At 43.2% G+C, this 19856-nt stretch overlaps 1 protein-coding gene across 14 annotated transcripts in view; it reads right to left on the reverse strand.

Annotated features, from left to right (window-relative positions):
* The window catches only part of Prim2 (DNA primase subunit 2), a 306703-nt gene that overhangs the window by 48951 nt on the left and 237896 nt on the right, over positions 1-19856 (reverse strand). For all 14 annotated transcript variants that reach the window (XM_076557989.1, XM_076557988.1, XM_076557977.1 and 11 more), the window contains one exon: positions 15429-15614. In XM_076557989.1, coding sequence (XP_076414104.1) covers positions 15429-15614 — 186 coding nt within the window. The remainder of the gene's footprint in view (positions 1-15428; positions 15615-19856) is intronic.

The following is a 19856-nucleotide window of genomic DNA, read 5'->3' on the forward strand; positions in this document are numbered from 1 at the left end:
TAAAGAAGAACCTATGTTGATCTTTACAATGACAAAGTCACATTACTCACTCCATGTGGACCACGACACACTAACTGGCATCACTGTTGCCTATCTGCCTACTTATGCACCCAGAATATTGTGTTAAATGCAAGTGTTCCATGTCTCGTGGCCAAACACAAAGTTCTTTCAAATTCTCAGAAAGGTTATAAACAGTACAAATCATTTATAACACAGGTTCCCTTTCAAACAAGGCTCAAAACATACTTGATAATTCAAGAAAAAAATACAGTGACGAGCTTTGCTAATACAATACAATGAAAAAGATAAGAAGTTCAAAGGATGACAATTACCCCAATTGTCATCAGAGAGCCTTCATCCAGTAACTGATGGGAACAGATGCAGAGACCCACAGCCAAACATTAGGCAGAGCTCGGGAATCCTGCTGAAGAGAGGGAGGAAGGATTACGGGAGCCAGAGGAGTCAAGGACACCACAGGAAAACCCACAGAAACAAGGAACTGGCTCACAGGAACTCAAAGAATCTGACAACCAGGGAGCCTGAATGGGACCGACCTAAGCCTTCTACATATATGTGACATTGGTGGAGCTTGGTCTATTTATGAGACTCCTGGCAATGGGAGCAGAGGTTATCCCTAATGCCTTGGCTGGCCTATTCCTCATACTCGATTGCCTTGACCAGTCCTATTACGGGGGAGGTGCTTGGTCTTGCCACAACTTGATATGCCACCTTTTGTTGACACCCATGGGAGGTCTGCCCCTTTCTGAACAGGAAGGATTAGGGGGGAAGGGTGGCAGAGGGGAAGTGGGTAGGGATGTAAAATGAATGGATAAAATAGAATAAAATAAAAAGAGATGCAAAGGAGCAACTAGGAAACTCCAGGGATGAGACCACATGCTCACACACCCTTCATCCTAGCTTCAGACAGAAGCAGTAAGGAAACGACGCAGTGGCAGCTGCAGCATCCGTCACTGGAGCTCATCTGGAGAGCAGTGGCTTTGTTTCATAAGGCCGTGGAAATCACCCTCACCACAAGCGTCTGCTAAATACATTCCAAACTTCCTCACAGATAAAACAGATAAAGATTAGAAGTACGATTTCAATGGAGTACCGCCATCTGGACCGCTAACAAGTAAGGAATGAGAAACAGGGCAGGGCAGAAGGCATTTTGCTTTTCCACCTAGTGTAGAGGGAAGTATTTCATGTCCAGCTGAACAGACAGACGCTCACTTGACAGCTTGTCCTATTGTCAGAGTCGGAAGTGTTCAAACTCCAACATGAAAAAACAGAAACAGAATCAGCAGCCCTCTTTGGTAAGACTCAGAGACAAGAAAACGGTAAGGGCAAAACATTCAGCTTCCATACAGCTTTTCAAGCACGGTCTCTAAGTTTACACGATAACCCTACAGGTGTAACTGAAACCTCAAGACACCTGTCTCTGTGATCACGAGTTAGAGAGACGCGGCCTCTGCGGCTCCCACTCTCCAGGGCGATGCCACCTCTCCGGTCTTCCCCTTGTCAGTCATGGCTGACCAACCTTCGCCCTCTGTAAGAGTCAACAGTGTCATGGCGTTTCCTAACAAGTGCCGCACTATCGCTAATGCTTGGGTTGAAGGCCGATGGAATTAAAGGTATAACTATGGCACAGTCTGACCACAGAAAACAAAAACGATATTGAGTGACTACTGTGTGTAAGGAACAGGTCTAAGCAGTTTTCTCATGCTAACTTCACGTAATGCTTACATCAAGCCTTTCGGACAGGTACTATTAGGATCTTCATATCATAGATGAGGAAACTGGACTGAGGTAAGATTAAGCAATTTGCCCACAGCTGCTGTCATAGAGCAGAGTCTGAACACAAGTACTCACGTATTCTCAAAAATTATCTCTAATTTATCAAAAAAATGATCAACTCCCTTTTTAATTATTCAGAAAAATAAATAGAGGAAGAGGGACAGTTAAAACTGTGCTATTCTCACTGAGATTACAGAGCAACAAAGAATGAGTTGTTACTGAGCCCTAAAAGAAAAAAAACAGCACTAGTGTGTCAGTCCTGGGCTTGATTCTGCTAGACCCATCAGGAGGCCTGTGACTTTAGGCAATTAACCTAACTTTTTGAGATCCCAACCCAATCTATAAAGTGAGATTTAAAACTACCCTGTTCCTTGTGAATTATATCTCAGGGGAAATCAATCTTCAGGATGACCTGAGGAAGGTTCTTTACAGACAAATTCTGGCTGATAAATTTAGAAGTAAAACATTAGCATAATTGCTTTGAGAAGACCATTCTATGGCCGAACCATCAAATGAGACACCAATGGTGAAGGCTATGGCTACCAACGCCCCGTCAGGTGACAGAAAGTGAAATGTAAGGGTGAGTCACTTGGGAAGGATTCTTAATGAAACGGCTGAACGTGGCAGAACTGGCTACTTATAGGAAGGGTGAGAAATGGAGCAGGAAGTAAACAAAGACAGATGATGAAACATTTTATAGAACTGGCTCATTCATAAGTTAATATATGAAAAATTCAAACAGGGGGAGGGCAGTGTAGAAAGCCTGCTGAAGTGCACAGACACTTAGGATGGCTAATTGTGTGTGTGTGTGTGTGTGTGTGTGTGTGTGTGTGTGTGTGTGTGTGTGTACTGGATTATGGGGTCCCTGGCATTTCTGTACATGTCTGGGTGTTTTAACAGGCTGGGCAAAGCGGCTTTCCCTCTTCGGTGTGAACAGACATCACCCTGTGTTTTGGAGCCTAAGCTGGATGTTAAAGAAAGCCAGAATCTTCCCTTCTCCCTCACGGGCTGACTGGGGACAGTGTCCTGCTCCTGTTTCTAGCTGTCCTGGCTCTTGGGCCTCTGGCTGAGGCTAAACTTCACCACTGGCTTTCCTGAGTCCCCAGCGGTAGACAGCAGGATCTGGTGTTCTTCAGTCTCCATAATCCATGACACGATTCCCCAGAATCGCTCCCTCTCTCTGCCCACTCTTCTCCCTGCACTTGTGTGTTAGTGACCCTGTTTCTTTAGAGGATTCTGATCTACACAGTACCACGTAACCACTGTCTGGAACAAGTCTGGGTTTTTTTGTTTTGTTTTGTTTTAAATCAGCTAAAACAAAATAAAGGACAAATTCAATGTAGAAAAGGATAGGTAATTGTTTCATATGATGGATAAGTGGAGATTTGGGTTTACATATGTTTGTAATTTTTCATGTTAAAATATTAAGAAATGTTATCACCCTGTTTCATAAGCTATTTTAATGAGCACTGATTAAAAGCAGCTACAGCATACATGTACAAGATGAATGTCAATTTGAAAAAGAAAACAAATTAGGAATCAATGCTCTAAATTAGGAGCTGGCACACTATGCCCAGCACATAAGCTAAATCTAGTTGAGCGCCTGGCTTGTGGGTAACAAAGTCATGTCCAATCGCACAGGTCCCACCTGTGGTGGCTTCCTGGCATAGCAGCAGAGTAGCCGGAACGGAAGCCATGAGTGACTATCTGGCCTCCAAAAAAAAAGCCCACCGCCTCTAGTTAAATCCCGTATTTTCACAGTAGCCTGACACTGGGAGACCTGTGGACCACAAGTTCAAGGTCATTCTCAACAACAAAGGTGAATTCAAGGCCAGTAGGACCTAGGTAAGACCCTGTCTCAAATGGAAGATAATAATTATTTACAGTTTTATTCTTTTGTCTTTTTTCATTTTAAACTTTACTGAGGATTTTTGCTAATCTAGTTTCTTGCAAAAACAAACCCTCATTAAGAAAAGCTGGGTAGTTTCATAATTTTCACCTAATATGGACAAATAGTTTCATAGCTTCTAGGTAGTTCTTTGCTAAACTGAGAGCCTGTGTGAAAGGAAACAAAGTCAAAACAGTAGAGAGTTAAAAATAACTACACAAAGAAGAAATTACAATTCCCAAATACCGTTGTTTTATTTCAAATTCCCCAACTCTAAGAAAATAACCTGAGAGAAGGAATGTCTCATCGGGCCTCAACACATCACAACCAAGGGATGCTTCTTGTTTGGGAGCAAGGTAAACACACACACACACACACACACACACACACACAGAGAGAGAGAGAGAGAGAGAGAGAGAGAGAGAGGGAGAGAGAGAGAGAGAGAGAGAGAGAGAGAGAGAGACAGAGAGAAACAGAGAGACAGAGAGAGAGACACAGAGAGAGACAGACAGAGACAGACAGAGACAGACAGACAGACAGACAGACAGACTGCAATTTCCTTCCTGTTAGACCTGGCAAAGAACACTGTAGACCCAGAAGGCACTTTCTTTTCCAAACCCAAACTTAGGTATGTTTTGAGCTGGTGATCTGAAGATTCTTTGACAGCCTTTGGCTTACCATACATAACTTGGGGTTATACCTATGAGCTCATTAGCAAGTTAGGGCCTGAGAAACACAAAGGTGCAGAAGAGAACATAAAGACACAGGTGAATTTAACACACAAGCACACTAGCTGAAGGGCATAATGAAAACTACGTCACTCCTTTAAATCTATACAATTATGTCCCAAAGACACCCTCATTAGCATACTCTACTTTGTCACTAAATCAGAGTCTCATGTCTACATGGTCAGGAAATACACATAAAATTTAAAAGTTAAGTCAAATAAAATGTTTGCGGAACTCAGTGGTTGAACTTCACTTTTAAAAAGCACTAAATAAAGCCAATCTGTCAACCATTACTACTCTAAAACAAATTCATTACCTGAATAGAAGTGGGTGAGATTTTTGCCACAAATTTCTGAGGGAAAAGTAGGACTATTTTTTTCCCCTGTTTTAAAGACAGAAGCTGCTTTTTCTGATACTAACTCAACTTGAAATCTCTACTAACCAGTATTTCCTTCACTGTGCAATGATAATTGACGTTCCTAGTGATAAGCCTGAAGCATTTCCCAATTCTGAAGTACATTGTAAATCATTAAAATATGGAATTATAATCAGTTACATTCGGTAGTGAGTGCACTTCATTATAGTCTCATTATCTTGAGATTAGTAATATATCTAGGATATATGGGACAACTGTCCAACAAGAAACAGCTATACTCAAATCAGCTGCGCTAATGGAATGCTCTTATAGTATAGTTGATTGACTATGCATCAGTGAAATAATTACCTCCCTCAAAATTTGGGGCAGGATGCTGGAGAGAATGTTATTAAAGGTTCAGTCCCAGGACTTGTAGGAATTGGAAAAGACTAGCCTGTGGGGGCCTTTCTACTTCTCTGCTTCTATTGAGACTGATGAAGTCCTCTGTTCTAGAGGATGGTGACAGTGTATAGCACTGTGGCTGTAGGGACTGAAGGGACAGGAATTGTGTTGGTCAGCTTTCCATTACCATAGCAAATACCTGAGATTATCAGCTGACAGAAAGGCTTCTTTCAGCTCAAAGCCTGAATGTTCCAGTCAGTGATGCACTTACTAATGCACCATGCTTCTGGGGCTTCAGTGAGGCCACTATTATAGAAAGCAACATGTGCTAGAACAAGGCTACCTCACAGCAACTAGGAAACAATTGACCAAGAAGAGGAAAGGGTAGCTTCCCACAATCCTCTTTCAGGGCACGAAGACCTCATGCTAGTAAGTGTTAAGTTTTCACCACCTTCCAATAGCAAGTCGGGGATGCTCCATATCCAAAGAAAGCAATGGTACCCATGTAAAGTTAAGTTAGTCCCTCTTCTGACTGCACAGGTACAAAAGAAAGGAACAGCCTGAAAACATCAAGATTTGCTATTTCCTGAGATGAACTGGGAAGGATGGGGTGAATTGCACCACAAACCAGGAGGTCAGGTTTAGAAACCTGAGATGATCTGTGAACTGCATTTATATGATTCAGAACACAGACAATAAATACACTCTTAAATAGTAGGGTCTAGGACTCAGAGAAAATGCTAGGCTGAATACATACAATTAGGAATCATAAACTTACATATGTACTTAAATTTGTAAAATGAATGAGATGCCTGTCCAGAGTGAGTGCAGACATAAAACTCAAGACCTAAGCCACGCCCAAGAAACCTCAAATATCTGAGGACAGCGCTCTGTCCAGAGATACTGAGCGCCACGCCCCCAGAAACCTCAAATATCTGAGAAGGACTGTGCTCTGTCCAGGTACTGAGCGCCATGCCCCCAGAAACCTCAAATATCTGAGGACTGTGCTCTGTCCAGATACTAAGCGCCATGCCCCCGGAAACCTCAAATATATGAGGACAGTGCTCTGTCAAGATACTGAGTGCCACGCCCCCAGAATCCTCAAATATCTGAGAAGGACTGTGCTCTGCCAGATACTGAGCGCCACGCCCCCAGAAACCTCAAATATCTGAGAAGGACTGTGCTCTGTCCAGATACTGAGCACCAGCAGCATCTGTGTCATCTAGGATGACACAGTATCTCTGTCAAGATACTGAGTGCCACGCCCCCAGAATCCTCAAATATCTGAGAAGGACTGTGCTCTGCCAGATACTGAGCGCCACGCCCCCAGAAACCTCAAATATCTGAGAAGGACTGTGCTCTGTCCAGATACTGAGCACCAGCAGCATCTGTGTCATCTAGGATCTGCCCATCAAGTGTCCTGGGAACACTGCCCACCCAGCTCTTCAGTTTTTCATCACTCTGTAAACCTATGTTTTCTACAAATGAAAAGATGACTTCTGGAAAGCCCGTCAGAAGGGACCATAAGCTAAGTAGATCTCTAGATACACTTTTGAGAAAGGTACAACTTGTAGATTAAAAACAAACTACAGGAACACTGACATAAAGCCAAGGCAAGACTATGAATTCGCTGCAACAAGGAAAACACCAACCTTCTTTGGACGTTTGCTGCTGTAAAAAGAAGCTCCATGTCTCAAAGACTCACCTTCCATCCCCCATTACAGATGATTGCAAAGCAATGAAGCCCACATGTAATTTCTCAGCACCCAGCAAGGAATGCTTTCATGAGATTTAATAACATCCAGCTTCTACAAGATTGAACATAAGAATCATCCACTTGAGTAATGATTTTATATCTTTAGCCAAAACACCATTTAAAAGATCCTTTGTGATGCTACCAACATTTATAATAGAAACATACCACGGTTCAGAAAGCACTGTCTCCCAGTTCTACATGCTCACACACTACCATCATTCAGGACTCAATTCAAACACTAACTTCCCCAGGAAGCCCTCTGAGGCCCCTGGGTGAACATACATTTCATTCTTGAGCTTGCTCTCATGCTGTTAGTACCACATTCTACTTCCCATTAAATGGGAACTTCAGGACAAGCAATTTAGATTCTCTGCTAAATAACAGACATAGTTAATAAGGGGGATAGGAGGACTAGTATCACATACAATCACCATATAAGTTCCATCATTACCCTTACCCAAGGCATGAGAAACTGAAGTTGAGAGCAGACTTACACAAAGTCACACAGATCATAATGAGCAGATGAGTCTGAGCTCTGATTTGATTCCAAAGTATACATTCTCCCAACTACACTATGCTGCCATCCAAATCAAGCCGAATTATCCTACTCAAGAGACTTGTGTTTGTTAAACTATGAAAAACATGTCTGAGGACTCAATAAATGTTACTTGATTATAAAATCAAAATGTCTGTGCCTCTCAGAGAGCTTATAATTAACTGGAAGGTAATTCAAGAGTCATAACAAAATAGTAAAGACTTTGTATTCCATGTCCTCTGCATATTCATATTCATACTCTCTTTCTCCCCCTCCCAATCCCCTCCTCCTCCATCCTCTCCCCTCCTCACCTGTCTTATGTATCCCAGTCTACCTGGCTTTCGACTAATGAATGAATTTATATAATTTTCAGGAAAACAGATGCAAATTGAGGTAATCCTAGATTTTATAGAAAGACATAAATTCTGTTTGCATATATTACATGAATACAAAACTAGGGAAACATGGGGACTAGTGGGAGGAGGGGGGTGAAATGGGAAGGATAAGGTTACAAAGAGAATATGCTCAGCTTACAGTAAAGGCTTGTTTGAAATTTCTTTATGTAACAGTAACACACGTCTGTGTGTAATTATACACACACACATATATAATGACATTTTTTAATAAATACACAAAAGTAATAAAGATACTCTGTGAAATCTCAAACTGATTTTTTTTCTTAAGAAGCTATATATTCAACCACCATCTTTCTCTAAGAGCATCAGATACATTAACAAAACTGAATCTCCACTTAAAAGTTCGATCCAGTTCCATTTCATCATCAGTCTAATCTAAAGGTACCACTGACATGAACAAATGCCTGAAGTTGAAATCTTGGGTTAGGACATAGCTCAGTAGTAAAAGGCTTGCCTAGCATGCACAAAGACATGAATTCAATCCCCAGAATGTATAAATAAAATAAGTAAGTTAAAGATATCTACTTTTCATTTGATTTCCATAAGTCCCTAAGTAAGGGAAATAGAATAGATAGTTATGGATGGAGGAGGGGGGTTTGGAATGAGAGGATCAAGTGAGGAGAGGGAGGAAAGAGGGGAATGAGGGAGGAAATACAGGGAGACATGGCTAAAATTAAGGACTATTTGAGGAGTAGTATGGAGACCTAATATATATACATGTGTGTGTGCATGTGTGTATGAAGGTGATCTAAATGAAATCACCAAATAATAAGGAAGACAGAGCCCTAAGTGGACATCTCTTGTCACTAAATGAAGCTTCCAGTATCAGGAATGGTTTGCATCTAATTAAGTTATTGGCCAAAGGCGTTCCCTGGGAATCCCCAAACAACCCAGGCTGTTGCCAAGACTCTAGGTTGCTCCCCACCAATGGATGGCAAGGCCCCATTACTGAAAACAACATCTACACAACTCATTGAAAATGGAAAAGTCAAACTGGTGCCTACCGAGAGCCTTCACCCCTATGTACTATTGTCTTTGGAACAGGAAGGTGCTCTGCTGCTACCAAAGGAGAAACATAAACACCAAGCCAGCCCCAAAACAAACCCTCTGATCTACAATGGGGTTCCGCCTGCAAGATATGCTAGTACAATGGTAGCACAAAGCTTGTAGGACTAACTAACCAATGTTTGATTTGACTCAAGAACTAACTAACCAATGTTTGATTTGATATAAGACCTACTCCACAAGATGGAACCCATATCCAACACTGCTTGAATGACCAAGAACCTGAGACTAGATAGTCCAGGGACCTGAAATAAAAACAAATACTACTGTTGACTAAAGGAACATTGCTATAAAATGACTCCTAATGACATTGTGCTAAACTCAAAGATCAAAGCCTTGTTCAGTCATCATCAGAGAAGTTTCCTCCTACAGCAGATGGAAACAAATATAGAGACCCACAGCCAGGCATTATGCAGAGAGTGAGACCTTGGAACACTCATTTCTAAAAGGGAAGTCCCCATCAAACCCTTCCCCTTAGAGGTCAGAGGAGGCAGAAAGAGTCTAAGAGCCAGAGAAGATGGAGGATACCATGGAGACAGGATCCTCTAAATCAACACGATCCACACACACATGAACTCACAGAGCCTGAGGCAGCATGCACAGGGCCTGCATGGGTCTGCACCAGATGGGGTCATAAAAGGAGAAGTGAACACATGCCCCCAATCCCTAACCTAGAAGCTATCTCCAACTGGTAACCACTTGAAAATGAAAATTTGCCGGGCGGTGGTGGCGCACGCCTTTAATCCCAGCACTCGGGAGGCAGAGCCAGGCGGATCTCTGTGAGTTCGAGGCCAGCCTGGTCTCCAAAGCGAGTTCCAGGAAAGGCGCAAAGCTACACAGAGAAACCCTGTCTCAAAAAACCAAAAAAAAAAAAACCAAAAAAAAAAAAAAGAAAATGAAAATTTAATTTTCTCCAAGGGAGTCTCACTGGAAAAACAAACTACTCTTAAGGGTAGGTGACATGATTATCAGTAGATGGCCAACAGAAAGTGAACTCAATGGCATCTTTGGAGACTCATTGTCTTATAATATGTCATGACTTTTTTTTTTTTACTTTTAATTTAGTTTTAATTTGGAAGACCCAACCTAAATGTGGATGGCATCTTCTGATGGCAACACAGATAAAAGAAGACCTTGGGGGGGGGGGAACCTTTTTACTTTGGCTAGCAAGTTCATCCACCTTGTTGCTGCCATTGCTACTCCTGTGGCATTCTTTTGCTGGTATGAGAACCCTGGGCTTTCAGTCTTCCAATGTGGACTGAAAAACCAAAGATTCTCTGGAAATTGCCTCAGCACTCAGCACCAAATTAGGACTTCTGAAGCATAAAGCTTGTGGACTGAACAGCTCCTGGGTTCTCGGCCTCTCCAGACTGAGACAGCCACTGTTGGACTATGCAGATAGCACTGTATAAGTCAATCTAACATATTTTTCTTTTAATATATATATTCATTCTACTGGTACTTTTCCACTAGAGAACCCTAATCTAGTTACATAACTTGTATACAGCAGAAAAAATATGCCCAAATTCAAGCCTGCACTCTCTTTCAGTACATCCCTATCCTTTTCATGTCACTTAGCACATATAAAACAATGTCTAGAAAATATTCTAGAGGAAAAAGAATGCACTACTTACAATCGAAGGTAACGAGCTATGAGTACTCCAGGTCTGGCCTAGCCTCCCCAAGGGTTCATGGGATCAATAGTGGAGTATATTGGAGATTCATTAGCAGTACATTAGCTGAGACACTCTGCTGTACATATTCATTTAGCATTTACTAGGCCCTGGCATGTCGCAGGCCTTTAAATGTATGTATGGATTATTGACAAAGGACAGATCGTTATGCCTAAATTGCCCACAGGGGCGGACAGAAGAGCAAATAAGAGCTGAAGACCTGCATCATCTATTTGTTGGATAAGCCATTTAGGAACTTGAATTTTTTAAAGGGTCGTTTATAAAACATTTTTTCTCAATCTTTAGTGATTGAGATACTGGCTCTATTCAGTATTGACCTGTTTCTGTGGGAGCTCCAGGCAATCTCCCTGTTGTTGGTGCTGGCCACCCAAGGGGTCATCAGGCATGACCTCTGTGCTTGCAGCCTGTTGGCTGAAAAACGGCATCGAAAGGTGTAGATTCATCATTCTCCCCCATGCATGACTCTGTTCCGCCATCTTTATTTCCAGTTTCACGAGTGTACTTTTTAAAAGCATCTTCCCATAAGACTTGCCCCTCTCCCCTTTTTAAGTTGTTCCAGAGCTACTTCAGGCTCTGCAGATGCCTTTTCTGCCTCTGCATCACCCGTAGGAGCCTCCATGGGCCTCTCAGAATCCTTGGAGCTCTGAGGTGGATGCCGGTGGCCGCTGCCGTCTTTGCGTTCCTCCCTCAGTCTCAAACTTTTTTATTAATGTATGAAAAAAAATCACTAAAATATTCACTTACTTGGGACTTGGTTATTAAATCTTCCAATCACTAGAATGAAATTAAACTGGATAATTATAAAAAATTCATGGCATAGTGTCCTCTCACCCAGATTGGTTGTGTTTGTGTTTGTGTTTCTGTTTGTGTTTCTGTTTGTGTTGGTGTAAGTTGCCTTCTGGTTCAAGTGAACTTTAAGTACAACATAGAGCACTTAATGGCTGCAATTTCTGGTCCTTACATGCCAAATGCAAGGTCAACTCCATTCTGTTGTAATTGAGTCAAGGAACATTAAGGACTATTAAATAGCTTATCTTTTGTCCCAAAATTTTTCAGGTGATGACATAGGGTAGACTTGAGTTGTTCAACTTATTACCAAAGAAGAAAATACTTTTGCTCATGAGGTATGACTATACATATCAAGATCTGGGGACAGAGGCCTGGCACTTTGTGTTTTCAGAACCTTGCACATGAAGCACTCACTGCCCACAGCCTACAAGCACAACAGCTGTGCCCAGAGCCTGGCACCAAGGACAGGGTGGTGTGCAGTGTCCTGGAGCTCCTACAGAAACACGTCATTACTGAATAGGGCCTGTCCTAGGCTCATTACTGAATGTCCTAGGCTCATTACTGAACAGGGCCTGTCCTAGGCTCGCTGCCCCCAGCTTGGAGCCGCTATGGCTTCAGCCTGCTCTGCCTGCTGCCTTGCTGGGAAAGGGAAAGCACAAGGCAGTGGTGCTGCCCATAGGCTTATAAGCACAAAGGTCCAGCCCAACAAGCCTCGGGGTGCCTGACATTGAGGGTAGGGAGGTGTGGGAGCCAGAAGCTGAAGCAGTCTAGAACTTGCATGGAACCCGCCCCCAACATCCTGCCTACCTGCAACATCACCCTGACTCTGGGCAACAGCAGAATATATGAGACTAGCCTAAGCAATGAACCAATGCTTATGGTGCTTCAGAAACCAAACTAAAGACTCAATATTGCATGTAAAGCTGTTTGGGCAAAAAACATAGTGTGTGACACAGTGCAGTATGCAACGCCAATACGACAGACAGATGTGCAATGGAGAGGTAGGAAAGATGGGAGGGATAGAGCAGTGTGCAATGGTGGTGACAGGTGTGAGAGAAAGCGACAGTGGACAGGGAACATGTCTTTGCTGAGCAGAGCCAACAGAGTGGTGTGCAGCAGCCTGGAGCTTGTTCATGCTCAGCCCCCAAACCTGCTGCCCCGACACATTATCCCCTGGTTTTGTGTGGGAGCCCACAGAGGTTTCCTAGTGAGATCTGAGCTTGCTTTACCAGCAGGGCTGCATAAGAGGATGACTGGACCATGGGCCTGGGTACCAGGTGTTTGGAGGGTCTACACTTGACTGTATCTAGCAAGGGGGAGGTCTTTTACCTTGCCCCATGGCATTGTTATAAAAAGCTTTTGAATAAAGTTCTGGGCCATTGGGTATTGACCCAGGTCCTCCCGAAGCTATCCTGTGTTTCCGTCTCTCTTACTCTCGGCTAGGCCTATCATCCTACCTAATATTTCTTATTCCTCTTTCCTCCTCATAGGAACCTTTTCAAAGGTGGGGGCTGGCTTCCCACAGTCTTGAGCAATGGATAGGGTGTCCGAGATGAGGAATGGTTGGTTCCTTTTCTGGATTAGAGCTCCTCTTATGGAGGTATTTTCTCAATGGAGGTTCCCTCCCTTCAGATGAGTTCATTTTCTGGATTAGAGCTCCTCTTATGGAGGTATTTTCTCAATGGAGGTTCCCTCCCTTCAGATGAGTTCATTTTCTGGATTAGAGCTCCTCTTATGGAGGTATTTTCTCAATGGAAGTTCCCTCCCTTCAGATGAGTTCATTTTCTGGATTAGAGCTCCTCTTATGGAGGTATTTTCTCAATGGAGGTTCCCTCCCTTCAGATGAGTTCATTTTCTAGATTAGAGCTCCTCTTATGGAGGTATTTTCTCAATGGAGGTTCCCTCCCTTCAGATGACTCGAGCTTGTATCAAGCTGACGTAAAACTAGCCAGTACAACATCCACAAAAAGTGTCTGTTAGGACATTCTCCATACCCATCCAACAAAATACTTCGAGTAGTACTGTAAGTCCTCACTTTCTGCACCTCTTCAGACTACAAAAAGCTCTGTCAGATTGAAAGGGGTACCACAATTTAACAACCCTTAGTTTATTATACTTTGTATCAGTAAGAAAAGAGAACACTGAGAAAAACGTGACCATTTATTTACAAGTGCAGACTGTGTAACAACAGAACCTAAGTGCAACATAATCTCTTAGCCAAAATAGTATATTTGCTAAGCTAATGAAAATATAACCTCTCATCTATTTACAGAGAAAATTAAAAATTATCCACTAATTTCTTTTTCCACTAAATTTTAAATTGTGGTGTGGAGGAATCTCATAAGAAAAAAATTAAATAAATGGGTTCAACACAAACTTTACGCTGCTGCTGCTGCTGCTGCTGCGTGGGCCTTCTCAGACAGGAGACAGGGAGGACCGAAAGGCAGCCTAGCTCGGAGCCCTGTCCCTGGTTCCTCTAAAAGCTTTACATTCCTTCTTCTAGTCTACCTCAGTGCTTCTTACACAGCTCAAGCATCAGAGCCCTGCAGCCCTGTGACAGAGTCAGGCCAAGCCCCAGTGCAAGGACGTTTTTGCAAGGCCATGGTGCCAACAAGCAGCCTCGGCATGTCTGGGTTATGTCAACCACCACTGGTTCACAAGACGGCAAAATCCTTCCGAAATTGTGTCCATGACCAGCGGAAAGTACCAGATTAACCCACTGTAACAAATCAATAAAACACTTGCCCTTCCCTTGTTCAGTAAGCAGTCTGGTCAGCATGCCTCAGCAGGGATAGGTGATTGTTCCACAAGCTTCACACTCTCAGGTGGATCCAGTTGTTCTCTCACTTCCACATGTATGCTGTGGCACACACCACACACACATACACACACACACACACACATAGAATCACAGTCGGAATAAAGTATACAATGAGAGACAAGTTATATGCTGAGTCATTTATCCTAAAATTTCTATTTTGAAGCTCTAGTCACAAACGTGACTGTATTCCAAGACAGTGCCTGGAAGAGGGGGAAGCAAGCTGGAAAGATACTGCAGGTGCAGCTAACACAATACAATAGGAGACCTTGCAGCAACGGCAGCAGCAGCAGCAGCAGCAGCAGCGTGGCACTCGCACAGAGAAGAGACCGCATGAACAGGCCAAACCTCAAGCCTGGGGCCAGGCCCCAGAAGTGATAAAATCTGCCAACACCCTGATTTTAATTTCCAGACTCAAGAACCATGAGAAACTAAGTTTCTGTTGCTTAAACCAGCGAACTTAGAATTTTGTTACAGTAGCCCTAGAAAGCTAATATGAGACAACACATGGTATTTACTTATATAAACATTCTTCATTCCCTATTATCCTTTTTTCCAGAAGAAGAAAATTAAGAAATATACAACACAAACTTTTTTCCTTATATAGTGCACGATATAAAAGGGACAAAATCCACATTTCTAGACAAATCTCGTCCCCTGACATTAGTAGGAAAGAAGAACTGAGGAACAGGCCTAAGAACATGATGCCATAGACTGATTAAAAGTGGTGTGAGGGTTTACAGTGACTACAGTGACTGCTGTTGAGATGCTGTCGGGACTGAACACAGCCTGAACGAAAGCATCTTCACCGCCTTCTCCTTAGGCATTCGTGAGCTCTCCTAACCTTCAAATGGTGGTGGGGTGTGTGTGTGTGTGTGTGTGTGTGTGTGTGTGTGTGTGTGTGTGTGTGTGTGTGTGTGTGTGTGTGTGTATACATATACGTCCTTAGAAAAACACAACTCAGGAAGCAAGTTCAGTCTGCTGACAACATGCTTACTCAAGAAAACACCTTTCCCAAGCTTTTGCTTGGCCCTCGCTAGACTAACATGTGAATTTCTGTTTACATAAGCTAAGACACATGTATCTTTTATACTTTACAGCTGTGTTTTGGTGCATGTTTTACAAACAGATCTTCTAGTTTGAGCTAACAAAGCTTCATTTGCTATTGCTCTGCCCGTTCACCGTTACCTTGTCTGGGTCCATCTTCCCTCTGATAAACTCTTGCTTCCAGAACTGCAATGCCTGTTCCAGAGTCAGGCCAATGCCCTTCAGGAACAGCCCATACTGCATCCGGCCTCCATGACGAAGATGGTGATTTTCCCTCAAAGCCTTGTGCAACTGACGCATGCAAGGCGGGAAAGATTTGGTAGAAAGCTACAAGAAAAAAAGCAAGTTTAGGTAATGGCGAAGATATACTAGGTCCCCTATTATAGCTGCTGTGATTGTAAATTTCATTTAATCAGAATAAACAACGTAAGTCATAGAAAGCATTGTTGTTTTACACAGATTGTAAATGAGACTTGTCTTATTTTATAGTGATTAAAAATCAAACAGGTAACACTTTGAACATCCCAAATTATATAATAATAATAATAATGTCAGTTTCCCTGTTTCTCTTTTACGTTTTCCTTTAGATGGCTAATAATGCACATATTAGCTACAAGAAATAACACAAAGAGGTGGCATGTCCCCAGTTTCCCTCACATACAAAATCTTGCAAGACAGGCAAATACAACACAGATACATCGCACTGTGCTTCCTCAGATTCCCACAGTTGTACGTCTACTTCTGTGTGCACGTTTCATCATGTGGAGGCTCATACTTCCACCACCTCAGGATGCAGAATGATTTCAACACCACGAGGATCCCTATTTCCTGCTTGCATTTATTTAGTGCCATTTGTGTATGGAGGCCAGAGGACAACACTGGTATCTTCCTCCGCTCTTCGCACTGAGGATGGAGTTCACTGTTTCAGCTAGATGGCTGTCCAGCACAAGCCTCCAGGATTCTCCCGTCTCGGCCTCCCCAGTGCTGAGACTGCAGGCCCACACTACCACATGCAGCCTTTTCTGTGGACACCAGGGATCCAAATGCAGGTCCTCACACATAGCAAGCATATTAGCCACGGGCCATCTCGCCGTCCCTTCTTCTTTCTGCCTAATTTCTGCTTTCTGCACCCCGCTCCACCCTAGCCTCCTTCTTTCTTAACATTTGGAAACAGCTAATCTGTTCATTTCTGTAACTCTGTCATTTCAAGAGAATCAACTAAACAAAAATCACACAGTGTGCCGTGTCTGAGGACTGGCTTCTTGCTAGTTCCTCATCCTTGGTTCAAGATTCTCCTGTGACAACTCAGGGAAGGTCAATGAGCAGGTACAGTCTATGGCTTGAATGTGCTGCAGTTTGTTCAACCTTTTTATTACAAACAAAACTGCTCTGAATATTCTTAGAGGGTTTATGTGAATGTAATATTCCATTTTTCTAAGAAAAAGGGGTCTGAAAATATAATTGCAGAGTAGCGAATTGATTCATAACATAAAGTAGAACACAAAATTAAAAGAAAGGGTTTTAAAGAAAAAATTCAAACATACGTGTTTAACCAATAGTTTAAAAATGCAGGTCTTTGTTTTAATGTCAAAAATGAAGAATCATGGCTTGTTTTTCAATTCAATTTTTTTCACTTACAATCTCAACCTTGTTCCCTCTAACATCCCCTAGTGCATCCTTCCTCCCAGGACGTGAGTTCTCACCAGGGCAGCCTTGCCAGTTCACCCTGTCAGGAGGGCCCAGTCTTGCTTTGTTTGACTTTGCTGCTCCCTCTAGTGACTATCTAATGTCTGTCTGTAAAGAACAACTGAATTCTATCCTCAAAACTAACCCACACAGACTTGTATCTTCTGGGGGAGTGACAAACAGAAGACCTTTCGGTTCATTTTCACATGACTACTTTGGTTCTTTCTTAATTAAAAAAAAAAAAAATTAGTGCGTGTTCAACGTCCTTGGTGTAAACCCACATCATCTCCTAAGGCCCACCAGCTTTTCAATATATAACAGAACAGGTTTTATCCAGGATTGTAGAAAACAAGGAGACAGAAACACAGTCCACTCACTCAATGGTGGCTGTATGAAACTATGACCCCGTTACACGGACCAAGTCTGTATAATGACTTCAACAATGAGGACTGCAGCAGGGGCGTGAGTCAAATGCCACAGAAGCCCAGCAGGGACTGGGAGCTGATTTGTCACCGTACCAACAACAAGTTCCTTCCCCCTGGTTGAGTCCTGCTTACACATTCCCACTCTGCCAACACTGTCTGGTGTCCCCTCCCCCTCCCATGCGATCTAGTTACAGCAGGCAAAGCCCCCAAGACACAGTTCAACCTCTGTTTCCTTTATTACAACTCCCCAATTCCTTGAGTCTCAACCATCAAGGACTTATTGAACAGTTACTGTCTGTGCAGCCCTCACAGCTACCCGGGGAGAGAGAGAGGTCACAGATCCCCTCCCTCACAGCTACCCGGAGAGAGAGAGAGGTCACAGATCCCCTCCCTCACAGCTACCCGGGGAGAGAGAGAGAGAGAGAGAGGTCACAGATCCCCTCCCTCACAGCTACCCGGAGAGAGAGAGAGAGAGAGAGAGAGAGAGAGGTCACAGATCCCCTCCCTCACAGCTACCCGGGGAGAGAGAGAGAGAGAGAGAGAGAGGTCACAGATCCCCTCCCTCACAGCTACCCGGGGAGAGAGAGAGGTCACAGATCCCCTCCCTCACAGCTACCCGGGGAGAGAGAGAGGTCACAGATCCCCTCCCTCACAGCTACCCGGGGAGAGAGAGAGGTCACAGATCCCCTCCCTCACAGCTACCCGGGGAGAGAGAGAGAGGTCACAGATCCCCTCCCTCACAGCTACCCGGAGAGAGAGAGAGAGGTCACAGATCCCCTCCCTCACAGCTACCCGGAGAGAGAGAGAGGTCACAGATCCCCTCCCTCACAGCTACCCGGAGAGAGAGAGAGAGGTCACAGATCCCCTCCCGGAGCAGCTACCCGGAGAGAGAGAGAGGTCACAGATCTCCTCCCTCACAGCTACCCGGAGAGAGAGAGAGAGGTCACAGATCCTCTCCCGGAGCAGTTGACACTCGGAGGCAGAGACAATGGATATGAGGATAAAGAGGGTAAGAACGGTGTCCAAGCTCATTAATAAAGCAGCAGTGGGATCAACTGTGATTGGGAGAGAATTTTGGAAACAGACGAGTCTCTAAGGAAATTACACTTCAACTAAGACATAAACTTCAAGCTTGATTCTACTCAAGTGAGGACCCAAGAATTATCATACATGTTATGAAAATTAAAAACTCCATGAAGAAATGAATATGGTTTACTAGAACATAATGAGTGTACCACAATAAAGTAGAAGACAGGCCATAAACACCAGAGGGTTTGATGATTTGATAAGGAACTCGGGCTACTACACTCTAGAGAGACTATAAGCAGCAAGAATGGAAGGAGGAAGAATGCTTAAGAGAACCTAAAGGCTGTCCACAAAGTGAAAACGAAGACAACTGAGCACAGGGCTGGCCACAGGAAGACAGAGAAATGGGAATGGAGCTGACAGAGAAATTGTAAGGACAAGATATGGGATGCTGCAAAGGGCAACCATAACAGATGCAGTGCTGTGCAAATAAAAACCATCAAAGGTAAGGGGTGGGGTCAGCATCTAGGGAGGTATCCACTCTATGTCTTGATTCCCGGGCTTTAAAGAAGCTAGAGCTGGGACAGGGGAGATTCAGAAGAGGTCATGTAAACTAAGACAGACACTCACTCCATACCCACAGAGGGTCAAGGGCAGGCGCAGTCCCCATCTGAAGAGGAACACAGGGACAATAGTGCCACTGACAGATACAGACTTCCATTACAGAACAACCTAGAAGATGCAGTCCATGACCAGCAGATAGCAAGAGATACACTGATGGCATGGTGTTAGAAGGATGAAGAGCTTCCAGATAAAGTTAAGTCTCGAGTGATTTTACAGGACGATGCTCATTTGCTATGTTATCTGTTCCACCCAGGTAAGGTCCAAGAAGTATAGATATTCTGTTATATTCAGTTCTGTATTCACACCACTGACTGGCACACAACTGATGGGCTCAGTTTCTATTCACTACATGAATCAGTGAGTACAGTTCTTGGTATCCCCACAGTTCACACTTGTGATGAGAAAATACTTGGCTAGAGGTAGGAATAGAATCATCTTCAACTATTCATATAATATAAAGTGAACACATGGAGAAATGGAAAGGCAAGAAAGGGACTAACAAGGTGAAATAATTCTTTAGAGGAGATTGAAAGATGAGTCATCGTAAGAGCAAATTTGAAATCAACTATGTAGTGCAGACAATCCTGTTATTTCCAGGGATATTAACTGCTAAGTACTACATTATGATTTGCCATAAGACAATCTTATCTATTTATTTGATCTGTTTCCAGTAACCTTATTATAATTCTTATATTCCAACATTAAAACCCTGTTATATTTTTAATTTTTTGCAAGTAAAGTGGTAGTTGTAAATAAAGATTAGTTCTAGCAGGCTTATTTTTTCTTTGTGGGATAAAGTGCACACACT

Source organism: Peromyscus maniculatus, chromosome 21, assembly GCF_049852395.1.
Source record: "Peromyscus maniculatus bairdii isolate BWxNUB_F1_BW_parent chromosome 21, HU_Pman_BW_mat_3.1, whole genome shotgun sequence".
NCBI classification, from domain to species: Eukaryota; Metazoa; Chordata; class Mammalia; order Rodentia; family Cricetidae; genus Peromyscus; species Peromyscus maniculatus.